The sequence below is a fragment of the Nerophis ophidion genome, linkage group LG02 (genome assembly GCF_033978795.1).
Source record: "Nerophis ophidion isolate RoL-2023_Sa linkage group LG02, RoL_Noph_v1.0, whole genome shotgun sequence".
NCBI classification, from domain to species: domain Eukaryota; kingdom Metazoa; phylum Chordata; class Actinopteri; order Syngnathiformes; family Syngnathidae; genus Nerophis; species Nerophis ophidion.
The window spans coordinates 72,066,319-72,080,198 of NC_084612.1; the positions used below are offsets into that span (position 1 = coordinate 72,066,319).

Here is a 13,880-nt window from a genome sequence, read left to right on the forward strand (position 1 = left end):
TGCACTACAAAGACAACATATTTGATGTTCAAACTCATAAACTTTATAATTTTTTTTGCAAATAATAATTAACTTAGAATTTCATGGCTGCAGCACATGCCAAAGTAGTTGGGAAAGGGCATGTTCACCACTGTGTTACATCACCTTTTCTTTTAACAACACTCAATAAACATTTGGGAACTGAGGAAACTAATTGTTGAAGCTTTGAAAGTGGAATTATTTCCCATTCTTGTTTTATGTAGAGCTTGAGTTGTTCAACAGTCCGGGGTCTCCGCTGTCGTATTTTACGCTTCATAATGCGCCACACATTTTCGATGGGAGACAGGTCTGGACTGCAGGCGGTCCAGGAAAGTACCCGCACTCTTTTTTTACGAAGCCACGCTCTTGTAACACGTGCTGAATGTGGCTTGGCATTGTCTTGCTGAAATAAGCAGGGGTGTCCATGAAAAATACGGCGGTTAGATGGCAGCATATGTTGTTCCAAAACCTGTATATACCTTTCAGCGTTAATGGTGCCTTCACAGATGTGTAAGTTACCCATGCCTTGGGCACTAATGCACCCCCATACCATCACAGATGCTGGCTTTTGAACTTTGCGTCGATAACAGTCTGGATGGTTCGCTTCCCCTTTTGGTCCAGATGACACGATGTCGAGTATTTCCAAAAACAATTTCAAATGTGGACTCGTCAGACCGCGGAACACTTTTCCACTTTGCATCAGTCCATCTTACATGATCTCGGACCCAAAGAAGCCGGCGGCGTTTCTGGATGTTGTTGATAAATGGCTTTCGCTCTGCATAGTAGAACTTTAACTTGCACTTACAGATGTAGCGACAAACTGTATACAGTGATAGTGGTTTTCTGAAATGTTCCTGAGCCCATGTGGTGATATCCTTTAGAGATTGATGTCGGTTTTTGATACTTTGGATCGAAGGTCACGGTCATTCAATGTTGGTTTCCGGCCATGCCGCTTACGTGGAGTGATTTCTCCAGATTCTCTGAACCTTTTGATGATATTATGGACCGTAGATGTTGAAATCCCTAAATTTCTTGCAATTGAACTTTGAAAAACGTTGTTCTTAAACTGTTTGACTATTTGCTCACGCAGTTGTGGACAAAGGGGTGTACCTCGCCCCATCCTCTCTTGTGAAAGACTGAGCATTTTTTTGAAAGGTGTTTTTATACCCAATCATGGCACCCACCTGTTCCCAATTAGCCTGCACACCTTTGGGATGTTCCAAATAAGTGTTTGATGAGCATTCCTCAACTTTATCAGTATTTATTGCCACCTTTCCCAACTTCTTTGTCACGTGTTGGTGGCATCAAATTCTAAAGTTAATGATTATTTGCAAAAAAAAAAAAGTTTATCAGTTTGAACATCAAATATGTTGTCTTTGTAGCATATTCAACTGAATATGGGTTGAAAATGATTCTCAAATCACTGTATTCCGTTTATATTTACATCTAACACAATTTCCCAACTCATATGGAAACGGGGTTTGTACATCAGTATTTATGTGCATTTGCTGTCACGAGCGAGTAAAAAGAAGAGTTTGACGTCCCTGTCTGAGACACACGACAGAAAAGTTGCACACACTGACGTCACCGACCTCGAGCAGGAAGTCGGAGGCGTCGTGCACACACATCACCAGGCTGCCCACCCGCACCATGTTGTTGGCGTAGGAGAAGCTGATCAGGCCCACAGTCGCCAGGTGATGAACCAACATGGCCAAGAAGTCCTGCAGTCCAAGAAGACGGATTAGAAAGCTCTGACCTGAGTTGAACAACAACAACAACCTTCAAGGAAACGTTTATGAGTGAAAAGACGTCATGAGGACATTTGCCAGGCCAAAGACGAAGATGCACTTTTTTTTGGATTCTTATTTATCATATACAATTTTTTAGTAAGACAAAACCACATATGTTTCATGCATTCTATGTAACTAGTAAAAAAATGCATCAGAAGTATGTGAGTGACTCTATTCAGCATACAAAGCCCTTATAAAAATGTCCAAAAACCTCCATATACTACAAGTAAAGATGTAATGTAGTAACATTCATAATAACATGTAATATTTACGTATTTTGCTCATTCAAATCATACGCGACGCAATAAAAAAAAAAAAACGCAACACAACAGACGTCATGAGAGAAAACAAACATAATAAAACATCGCTTACTGTACAATGTCTGCTCTCAGTGGATATATATTTTTTTATTCTTGCTTATCATTTACAATTCTTATGTAAGACAAAACCACATGTTTTAATGCATTCTAACGAGTAAATAAATGTGATCAAAAGTCAGCTTACAATGGAGCCTATGTGAGTGACTCTATGCAGCGTACAAAGCCCTTAAAAAACATTAAAAAACCTCCATGTACTGCAAGTATATATGTAATGTAGTAACATTTATAAAAACCTGTAATATTTATGTATTTTGCGCATTTAAATCATACACGGCGCAATAATAATTAAAAAAAAAACGCAACACAAGAGACTTCATGAGAGAAAACAAACACAATAAAATATCACTTACTGTACAATGTCTGCTCTCACTGCAGATAATCTTTTTTATTCTTGCTTATCATTTACAATTCTTATGTAAGACAAAACCACATATGTTTATTGTTTAATGCATTCTAACAAGTAAATAAATGTGATCAAAAGTCTGCTTACAATGGAGCCTATGTGAGTGACTCTATTCAGCGTACAAAGCCCTTAAAAAATGTCCAAAACCCTCCATATACTGCAAGTAAAGATGTAGTGTAGTAACATTCATAATAACGTGTAATATTTACGTATTTTGCTCATTTAAAGCATACGCGGCGCAATAATTAAAAAAAAAAAAACGCAAAACAACAGAGTTTATGAGAGAGAACAAACATAAAAAACATCACTTACTGAACAATGTCTGCTCTCAACAGAGCAGAACTTTTTTATTTATTTTTGTCTATCATTTACAATTCTTATGTAAGACAAAACTACATGTTTTAATGCATTCTAACTAGTAAATAAATGTGATCAAAAGTCAGCTGACAACGGAGCCTATGTGAGTGACTCTATTCAGCGTACAAAACCCTTAAACAAACATTAAAAGACCTCCATGTACTGCAAGTATATATGTAATGTAGTAACATTCATAATAAGGTGTAATATTTACGTATTTTGCTCATTTAAATCATACGCGCCGCAATAATTTTAAAAAACGCAATACAACCGACTTTGTGAGAGAAAACAAACATAATAAAACATCACTTACTGTACAATGTCTGCTCTCACCGGAGCTGAAGTTTTTTAAAATTCTTGTCTATCATTTACAATTCTTATGTAAGACAAAACCACATATGTTTTATTTTTGGAGTGTGATGTAAGCTTGGACCTTAAATCCTAATGAATAGCTCTTAATCTTCTTCACTTTATGCGATTTCAAATTCAAGGCAGGCACATACTAAATGCCTGGCGGCAATTCAAGGAAATACGGTATATGACATTCAAATTACAGTATGTTATTTATGTGGTTTGATCATTTTCCTCGACTGATGTACTAACATTATTGTGGTTTGTTTTGTACATCTGTAGCATCATCTCCAAAGATACAAAGAATGGCTATTTCGCCATCTAGTGGACACATTTACAACAGCAGTGTCTTTCATTCCAAAATTTCAGGTTAATTTTTATACTTAACAAACTAATCCCGCGGGCCGGATAAAACCTGTTGGCGGTCCTGATCCGGCCCTCGGGCCGTACGTTTGACACCCCTGTGTTAAATAAAAGCTCCGCCTTGTTTTTAATGAATACTTAGGCCTACTACGCTACTGTATTTTAATGCTGGTCATTAGAGTGGCACTTGGGAGAGCCTTAAGTTCCAGACCTGATGACTTTAAACACTTAAACTTTTAAAAAGGTGTGAAATTGTGTTGGCATTAAAAAGTTACCATTGAACTTACTATAACAAAACTTCAAATGAAATTGTGTAATTCTTGTGAGACTTAAGCTCAATGATGCATTTTATTGTGTTTTCTTGATGCTGTGGAGCTGTGATCCTCCAGCAGTGGTACGTGTAACACTAGCGGTACGTCAAATAATCACTAACTGTAATTAAATATTCAAGCACAGTGTTACTGTTCAAACTGTGTGTAATGTTACAGTGTTCAAACATATTGAATATATTTGTTAAATGAAACCTTCGACTTGTTTTTAACGAATACTTAGGCCTACTACGCTACTGTATATTAATGTTGGTCATTATGGTGGTACTTGGAGAGACAAGTGTTTTCTGAGGTGGTACAAACCCCGTTTCCATGTGAGTTGGGAAATTGTGTTAGATGTAAATATAAACAGAATACAATGATTTGCAAATAATTTTCAACCCATATTCAGTTGAATATGCTACAAAGACAACATATTTGATGTTCAAACTCAAACTAGATTTTTTTTTTGCAAATAATAATTAACTTAGAATTTCATGGCTGCAACACGTGCCAAAGTAGTTGGGAAAGGGCATGTTCACCACTGTGTTACATCACCTTTTTTTTTAACAACACTCAATAAACGTTTGGGAACTGAGGGAACTAATTGTTGAAGCTTTGAAAGTGGAATTCTTTTCCCATTCTTGTTTTATGTAGAGCTTCAGTCGTTCAACAGTCCGGGGTCTCCGCTGTCGTATTTTACACTTCATAACGCGCCACACATTTTCGATGGGACACAGGTCTGGACTGCAGGCGGCCCAGGAAAGTACCCACACTGTTTTTTTTACGAGGCCACGCTGTTGTAACACGTGCTGAATGCGGCTTGGCATTGTCTTGCTGAAATAAGCAGGGGCGTCCCTGAAAAAGACAGCGCATATGTTGTTCCAAAACCTGTATGTACCTTTCAGCATCAATAGTGCTTTCACAGATGTGTAAGCTACCAATGCCTTGGGCACTAATGCACCCCCACACCATCACAGATGCTGGCTTTTGAACTTTGCGTCGATAACAGTCTGGATGGTTTGCTACTCCTTTGGTCCGCATGACACGATGTCGAATATTGAAAAAAAAAAAGGTTTAAACGTGGACTCGTCCGACCACAGAACATTTTTCCACTTTGAATCAGTCCATCTTAGCCGGCGACGTGTCTGGATGTTGTTGATAAATGGCTTTCACTTTGCATAGTAGAGCTTTAACTTGCACTTACAGATGTAGTGACAAACTGTATTTAGTGACAGTGGTTTTCTGAAGTGTTCCTGAGCCCATGTGGTGATATCTTTTATAGATTGATGTCGGTTTTTAATGAGGGATCAAAGGTCACAGTCATTCAATGTTGGTTTCCGGCCATGCCGCTTACGTGGAGTGATTTCTCCAGATTCTCTGAACCTTTTGATATTATGGAGCGTAGATGTTGAAATCCCTAAATTTCTTGCAATTGCACTTTGAGAAACGTTGTTCTTAAACTGTTTGACTATTTGCTCACGCAGTTGTGGACAAAGGGGTGTACCTCGCCCCATCCTTTCTTGTGAAAGACTGAGCATTTTTTGGGAAGCTCGAATCATGGCACCCACCTGTTCCCAATTAGCCTGCACACCTTTGGGATGTTCCAAATAAGTGTTTGATGAGCATTCCTCAACTTTATCAGTATTTATTGCCACCTTTCCCAACTTCTTTGTTATGTTTTGGTGGCATCAAAATCTAAAGTTCATGATTATTAGCAAAAGAGAAAATGTTTATCAGTTTGAACATCAAATATGTTGTCTTTGTAGCATATTCAACTGAATATGGGTTGGAAAGGATTTCCAAATCATTATATTCCGTTTATATTTACATCTAACACAATTTCCCAACTCATATGGAAACGGGGTTTGTACTTGGTGAAAAATGTTTGATAACCACTGCTTTGAAGCAAGGGGGAATACGTGTGATGATAGCCATAGAGCGCCAATAATAAATAATTATACACGCGTATGACTAATAATTACACAATGACTATGAAAAAAAAAAAATTCCTGTGGAAGAAGCTGCGATTATGATTGAAGAGAAAAGAAAGGGAGAGGCGGAAAAACACAACTGGCATCTGTCATAAAACTGAAAAAGAAAATGATTGGGTTGGCAGAGGAATACTGCATATTATGTTTATGTCGTCTTGTTTTACATGAGCTAACAAGTCGGGAAAATGAGAGCCAAAACTCTGCTGCTCTGGAATTTGCATCATTTGGGCCAGCAGTCACATGAGAGGGGGCACCCTCGTGCTATGTTCACACACACACACACACACGCACACACACACGCGAGCGCATTCTTGTATTTGTTGTCTTCTTGAGACCTCCGAATAATGCCTCCCTCTTTAGGACCATATATAGATATATAGATATTTATATTTACATTAATGATATACATGCTATGCAAATATAAAAAAGGTAAGCTTTTAGTTCATTTTAAATTATTTTGTTTGTACGGTAATTGTTTTTTAATCTTCATTACTAACTTAAAGTTATTACAGTATATTTCATATACTGTATATCCATCCATCCATCTTCTTCCGCTTATCCGAGGTCGGGTCGCGGGGGCAGCAGCCTAAGCAGGGAAACCCAGACTTCCCTTTCCCTAGCCACTTCATCTAGCTCTTCCCGGGGGATCCCGAGGCGTTCCCAGGCCAGCCGGGAGACATAGTCTTCCCAAGTGTCCTGGGTCTTCCCCGTGGCCTCCTACCGGTTGGACGTGCCTCCCTAGGGAAGCGTTCGGGTGGCATCCTGACCAGATGCCCGAACCACCTCATCTGGCTCCTCTCGGCTTTACTTTGAGTTCCTCCCGGATGACAGAGCTTCTCACCCTATCTCTAAGGGAGAGCCCCGCCACACGGCGGAGGAAACTCATTTCGGCCGCTTGTACCCGTGATCTTATCCTTTCGGTCATGACCCAAAGCTCATGACCATAGGTGAGGATGGGAACGTAGATCGACCGGTAAATTGAGAGCTTTGCCTTCCGGCTCAGCTCCTTCTTCACCACAACGGATCGGTACAACGTCCGCATTACTGAAGACGCCGCACCGATCCGCCTGTCGATCTCACGATCCACTCTTCCCCCACTCGTGAACAAGACTCCTAGGTACTTGAACTCCTCCACTTGGGGCAGGGTCTCCTCCCCAACCCGGAGATGGCATTCCACCCTTTTTCCGGACGAGAACCATGGACTCGGACTTGGAGGTGCTGATTCTCATTCCGGTCGCTTCACACTCGGCTGCAAACCGATTCAGTGAGAGCTGAAGATCCCGGTCAGATGAAGCCATCAGGACCACATCATCTGCAAAAAGCAGAGACCTAATCCTGCGGTCACCAAATCGGAACCCCTCAACGCCTTGACTGCGCCTAGAAATTCTGTCCATAAAAGTTATGAACAGAATCGGTGACAAAGGACAGCCTTGGCGGAGTCCAACCCTCACTGGAAACGTGTCCGACTTACTGCCGGCAATGCGGACCAAGGTCTGGCACTGATCATACAGGGAGCGGACCGCCACAATAAGACAGTCCGGTACCCCATACTCTCTGAGCACTCCCCACAGGACTTCCCGAGGGACACGGTCGAATGCCTTCTCCAAGTCCACAAAGCACATGTAGACTGGTTGGGCAAACTCCCATGCACCCTCAAGAACCCTGCCCAGGGTTTATTATATACTGTATATATAATATGTAAATATTACATATATGTTATATTGCTAATATGGTAAAAAATGTCTACTTTATAGCTGCCTTACCCTTTCCATCCTTTTTAACAGAGCTACTGTGTGGAACAATTTCCCTTGTGGATCAATAAAGTTGGTCTCAGTCTAAGTCTATACATCCATCCATTTTCTACAGCTTGTCCCTTTCGGGGTCGCGGGGGCCTGCTGGAGCCTATCTCAGCTACAATCGGGCGGAAGGCGGGGTTCACCCTGGACAAGTCTCCACCTCATCGCAGTCACACACTAAGGCATATTTAGTGTTGCCAATCAACCTTGACAAGAACAAGAAAGTTTGATCACATTACGCCTGTACTGGCTCACCTGCACTGGCTTCCTGTGCACTTAAGATGTGACTTTAAGGTTTTACTACTTACGTATAAAATACTACACGGTCTAGCTCCATCCTATCTTGCCGATTGTATTGTACCATATGTCCCGGCAAGAAATCTGCGTTCAAAAGACTCCGGCTTATTAGTGATTCCTAGAGCCCAAAAAAAGTCTGCGGGCTATAGAGCGTTTTCCGTTCGGGCTCCAGTACTCTGGAATGCCCTCCCGGTAACAGTTCGAGATGCTACCTCAGTAGAAGCATTTAAGTCTCACCTTAAAACTCATCTGTATACTCTAGCCTTTAAATAGACCTCCTTTTTAGACCAGTTGATCTGCCGCTTCTCTTCTTTCTCCCATGTCCCCCCCTCCCTTGTGGAGGGGGTCCGGTCCGATGACGATGGATGAAGTACTGGCTGTCCAGAGTCGAGACCCAGGATGGACTGCTCGTCGGGACCCAGGATGGACCGCTCGCCTGTGTATCGGTTGGGGACATCTCTACGCTGCTGATCCGCCTCCGCTTGGGATGGTTTCCTGTGGACGGGACTCTCGCTGCTGTCTTGGATCCGCTTTGAACTGAACTCTCGCGGCTGTGTTGGATCCATTATGGATTGAACTTTCACAGTATCATGTTAGACCCGCTCGACATCCATTGCTTTCGGTCCCCTAGGGGGGGGGGGGGTTGCCCACATCTGAGGTCCTCTCCAAGGTTTCTCATAGGCAGCATTGTCACTGGCGTCCCACTGGATGTGAATTCTCCCTGCCCACTGGGTGTGAGTTTTCCTTGCCCTTTTGTGGGTTCTTCCGAGGATGTTGTAGTCGTAATGGTTTGTGCAGTCCTTTGAGACATTTGTGATTTGGGGCTATATAAATAAACATTGATTGATTGATTGAACCTATCCCCAGGTGCATGTCTTTGGAACTGGGAGGTACATATTTATTTACATTTGTTTTAATACATTTTGGCCAAAGGGGCCGCATTTCACTTTCTTACACACACTTGTTATTTCATATGTTGACCAGAGGGAGGAGCACTTTTAAAACCGACACACAGTCAATTTGAAAAATCCCCTCCTTTTCGAGGCCCACCCTGATTTTGACGGATTTCACCACTAGGGGTGCAAAAACGAGACATTCTCTATTAGATGCAATGCTTTTCCCTATTGGAACCATGATTCATGTCCTAACTTGTTCACACCTCCACATATGGAAAATACTTTTCCTTGTTTATGTCTCAAGAAGGGTAGAAATACAAGAACACACACACACACACACACACACACTGCACCCGGCTCCTCGTCCGAGGCACTAAAACCACGTGACCTTGAAAGAGTGAGTAGTTGCATGAAAGTGGTTGTTCCTCACCTTCCTCCTAATGTCTGTGAACTGGGAGAACATAAGCGACCAGTAGAAGGCCAGCTCGGCCACGTAGTAGCGGTAAAGCCCAGGGGTCATGACCTTTGGCGACAAGAGCAAAATAAACATGACTGTCACATATGAAGGTCAGTCATTGGTTTATTGAAATCGGCAAAATGCAGTGCACTTGTATAATAAAACACATGACTCCACGCTCAGACTGGATGACTGGCGTTGATAGAAGCGGTTGTTTCACATTTAATTGTGATTTTGGCCATTAAGCAAGAATAAATTAGTTTATTCTAGGTTTTGGATTTACCCCACATACTTTAACCTGGGGTCTGTTTTCATATGCTTTAATATAAAGTGTATATTTTGTGTAATTTGTGTCAATATTTCAACTTTTTTTATACATGACAACTGTTTGCGCTTTCATTCCATTTTTTAGTGATTATATTTTTACACTGTGTAAAAAAATAACGAATGGGAACGAATGGGAGCAAGATCACCTAAGATGGACTGATGCAAAGTGGAAAAGTGTTCTGTGGTCTGACGAGTCCACATTTCAAATTGTTTTTGGAAATATTCGACATTGTGTCATTTGGACAAAAGGGGAAACGAACCATCCAGACCAGGGGTGCCCACACTTTTTCTGCAGGCGAGCTACTTTTCAATTGACCAACTTGAGGGGATCTACCTCATTTATATATATCATTTATATTTATTTATTCATGAAAGAGACATTTTTGTAAACAAGTTAAATGTGTTTAATGATAATACAAGCATGTGTAACACATATAGAGGTCTTTCTATCACAAAGACAAAATTATAAGTTGGTGTATTACCTGATTCTGATGACTTGCATTGATTGGAATCAGACAGTAATGATGATAACGCCCACATTTTCAAATGGAGGAGAAAAAAAGTTGTCCTTTCCGTACAATACCACATGAAAGTGGTTGGTTTTTGGCATCTAATTCATCCAACTTCCATACACTTTACAAGAAAAACATTGGCGGCAAATTCCGTAGCTTGCTTGATTGACATTCACGGCACCCGAGGGTCTTGTGAGATGACGCTGGCTGCTGCCAGTTCATTATTATGAAAAAATGACAGAGAGGAAGGCGAGAAGCACTTTTTATTTCAACAGACTTTCGCGCCATCCCTTCCGTCAAAACTCTAAAGGCCGACTGCACATTTCCTAGCTTCACAATAAAAGTCCTGCTTCATGCTGCCTGCGCTAACAAAATAAGAGTCTTGGAAAGCTGGCGTGCACAAGTGATGTGCACGCCAGCTTTCTGAGGGATCGCTTGGGCACGGCAGTTTTCCGAGACTCTGTATTTAGTTAGCGCAGGCAGCATGAAGCAGGGCTTTTACTGTGAAGATAGGAAATGTGCAGTCAGCCTTTAGAGTTTTGACGGAAGGTACGGCGCGAGAGTCTGTTGAAATAAAAAGTGTTTCTCGCCTTCCTCTCGGTCATATTTTCATAATAATGATCTTGCAGCAGCTGGCGTCATCTCACAAGACCCTCCGGTACCGCGAATGTCATTTAAGTGACGTCTTGGTGAAGATTGATGATCACTAATTTTTAGGTCTATTTTTTTTAAAAGCCTGGCTGGAGATGGACTGACACCCCCCGCGGTCGACTGGTAGCTCGAGATCGACGTAATGGGCACCCCTGATCCAGACTGTTATCGACGCAAAGTTCAAAAGACAGCATCTGTGATGGTATGGGGGTGCATAAGTGCCCAAGGCATGGGTAACTTACACATCTGTGAAGGCACCAATAATGCTGAAAGGTACATACAGGTTTAGAACAACATACGCTGCCATCCAAGTGCTGTCTTTTTCATGGACACCCCTGCTTATTTCAGCAAGACAATGCCAAGCCACATTCAGCACAGCGTGGCTTCGTAAAAAAAGAGTGCGGGTACTTTCCTGGCCCGCCTGCAGTCCAGACCTGTCTCCCATCGAAAATTTGTGACGCATTATGAAGCGTAAAATACGACAACGGAGACCCCGGACTGTTGAACGACTGAAGCTCTAAATAAAACAAGAATGGGAAAGAATTCCACTTTCAAAGCTTCAACAATTAGTTTCCTCAGTTCCCAAACGTTTATTGAGTGTTGTTAAAAGAAAAGGTGATGTAACACAGTGGTGAACATGCCCTTTCCCAACTACTTTGGCACGTGTTGCAGCCATCAAATTCTTGCAAAAAAATATATAGTTTATGAGTTTGAACATCAAATATCTTGTCTTTGTAGTGCATTCAATTAAGTTAAGGTTGAAAAGGATTTGCAAATCATTGTATTCTGTTTATATTTACATCGAACACAATTTCCCAACTCATATGGAAACAATAACGAAATCTTTCTGTTTAAATAACAAATCTCACAATGTACATATCTGTCGCTTATAGTCCGGTGTGGCTAATACATAAAAATATATATTTTTCTCGTAAAATTTAGTGGGGGCGGCTTATAGTCTGGAAAATTTGATGACCACTTATAAAATGCCCATAAATAGTGGTACATGTCTCCTGCTTGTTTGAAAACCTAGCAAAACGCATGGTAACATAAATTTGCAGTAAATAAGAGTCTGTGTGGTGATTATATTAAAATATACATATATATATATATATATATATATATATATATACATACATATGTATATATATATATATATATATATATATATATATATATATATATATATATATTAAATAAGGTGGTCTGCACCACCTTTCAATTGCACGCGCTGTCTTAATAAATCACATGCAACACCCCCACTAATAGTACACGCTATTTTATGGATTGCACACGCTGTTTAGATCTTGGTAAATCCGGCCCTATGTTGCTACTGGTTCGACAGTTACTAAAAAAGAATGTTAAAAAAAAAAATTTAAAGCCTTGTCCATTTGTTTATTGACGTATACTTTTCACATTTTAATTAACTTTTACTGAAAATGAATATCGCCTCTAAACCTCTTAAGGCCCAAGCTGTTTGTTTACATGCTTTTTTTTCATTTCTCTTTGCTATTTGGGCTTATTGGACCCTAATTAGAATAAAAACTAATATCATCTTTTGATATGATGTACTTAAGTCCATAAGTACACAAATGTGTACTTCATGTGTAGTGACATGCAAATGTATATTTTTACACTTTTTTTCCCAAATTCCATTGTATGCTATATACTCTTCTGACACCACCAGATGGCAGTATAAGTATCCACATACGTGGCCATGAGACCCCAATTCAGTAGTGTACAGAATTTTGGAAGTAAGAGCTAAAAGGTGCCGTCCACGCATGTGGCCACTATGGCCTTTATGTGTGAGCTCTCGGCCTCCTTGACTACTAATAATCGGTATCGGTCCTGAAAACAACATATGCAGGTGTACCTAATGTTGTGTCCACCTGCTACAACATACTTGGTAAGAGTAACCGTACCAGCAATGCCCCGTGTCCCACATCCAAGGGGTCTAAACAAACAAGACGCATGGTAACATAAATTTGCAGTAAATAAGAGTGTCTTTGTGGTGATGCCCCGTATAGTACACGCAAAAATCCACTTTTAAATAAGGCGGTCTGCACAACTTCTCAATTGCACGCGCTGTCTTAGTAAATCACACGACACAAATAGTACACGCTTTTTTATGTATTGCACACGTTGTTTGGATCTTAGTAAAGCCGGCCCTATGTTGCTACTGGTCCTACAGTTACTAAAAATGACTGACGTATACTTTTCACGTTTTAAATAACTTTTACTGAAAAAGAATATCGGCTCTTAACCTCTTAAGGCCCAAGCTGTTTGCTTACATGATTTTTTTAATTTCTCTTTGCTATTTGGGCTTATTGGACCCTAATTAGAAAGAAATTAAAAATCATCTTTTGATATGATGTACTTAGTCCATAAGTACACAAATGTGTAATTCATGTGCAGTGACATGCAAATGTATATTTTTACACTTTTTTTTCCAAATTCCATTGTATGTTATACTCTTCTGACACCACCAGATGGCAGTATAAGTGCCCACATACGTGGCCATGAGACCCCAATTCAGTAGTGTACGCAATTTTGGAAATAAGAGCTAAAAGTTGCTGTCCACGCATGTGGCCACTATGGCCTTTATGAATGTGAGTTCTCGGCCTCCTTGACTACTAATAATCGTATCGGTCCTGAAAACAACATATGCAGGTGTACCTAATGTTGTGTCCACCTGCTACAACACACCTGGTAAGGGTAACCGTACCAGCAATGCCACGTGTCCCACATCCAAGGGGTCTAAACAAACATGATGCATGGTAACATAAATTTGCAGTAAATAAGAGTGTCTTTGTGGTGATGCCCCGTATAGTACACGCAAAAAAACACTTTTGAATAAGGCGGTCTGCACAACTTCTCAATTGCACGCGCTGTCTTAGTAAATCACACGACACAAATAGTACACGCTTTTTTATGTATTGCACACGCTGTTTGGATCTTAGTAAAGCCGGCCCTATGTTGC

The 13,880-nt window shown here is 40.7% G+C and overlaps 1 protein-coding gene across 5 annotated transcripts in view; it reads right to left on the reverse strand.

Annotated features, from left to right (window-relative positions):
* Positions 1-13,880, reverse strand: part of cers5 (ceramide synthase 5) — a 49,309-nt gene that overhangs the window by 12,598 nt on the left and 22,831 nt on the right. For 4 of the 5 annotated variants that reach the window (XR_009804676.1, XM_061890070.1, XM_061890073.1 and 1 more), the window contains 2 exons: positions 9,384-9,476; positions 1,611-1,739 (listed from right to left, as the gene is read on the reverse strand). Coding sequence is in view for 4 of the 5 variants with exons in the window: in XM_061890070.1 (XP_061746054.1) it covers positions 1,611-1,739; positions 9,384-9,476 (222 nt within the window). In the remaining variant the exon portion in view is untranslated. The remainder of the gene's footprint in view (positions 1-1,610; positions 1,740-9,383; positions 9,477-13,880) is intronic. The other variant, XM_061890072.1, reaches the window with a different exon arrangement.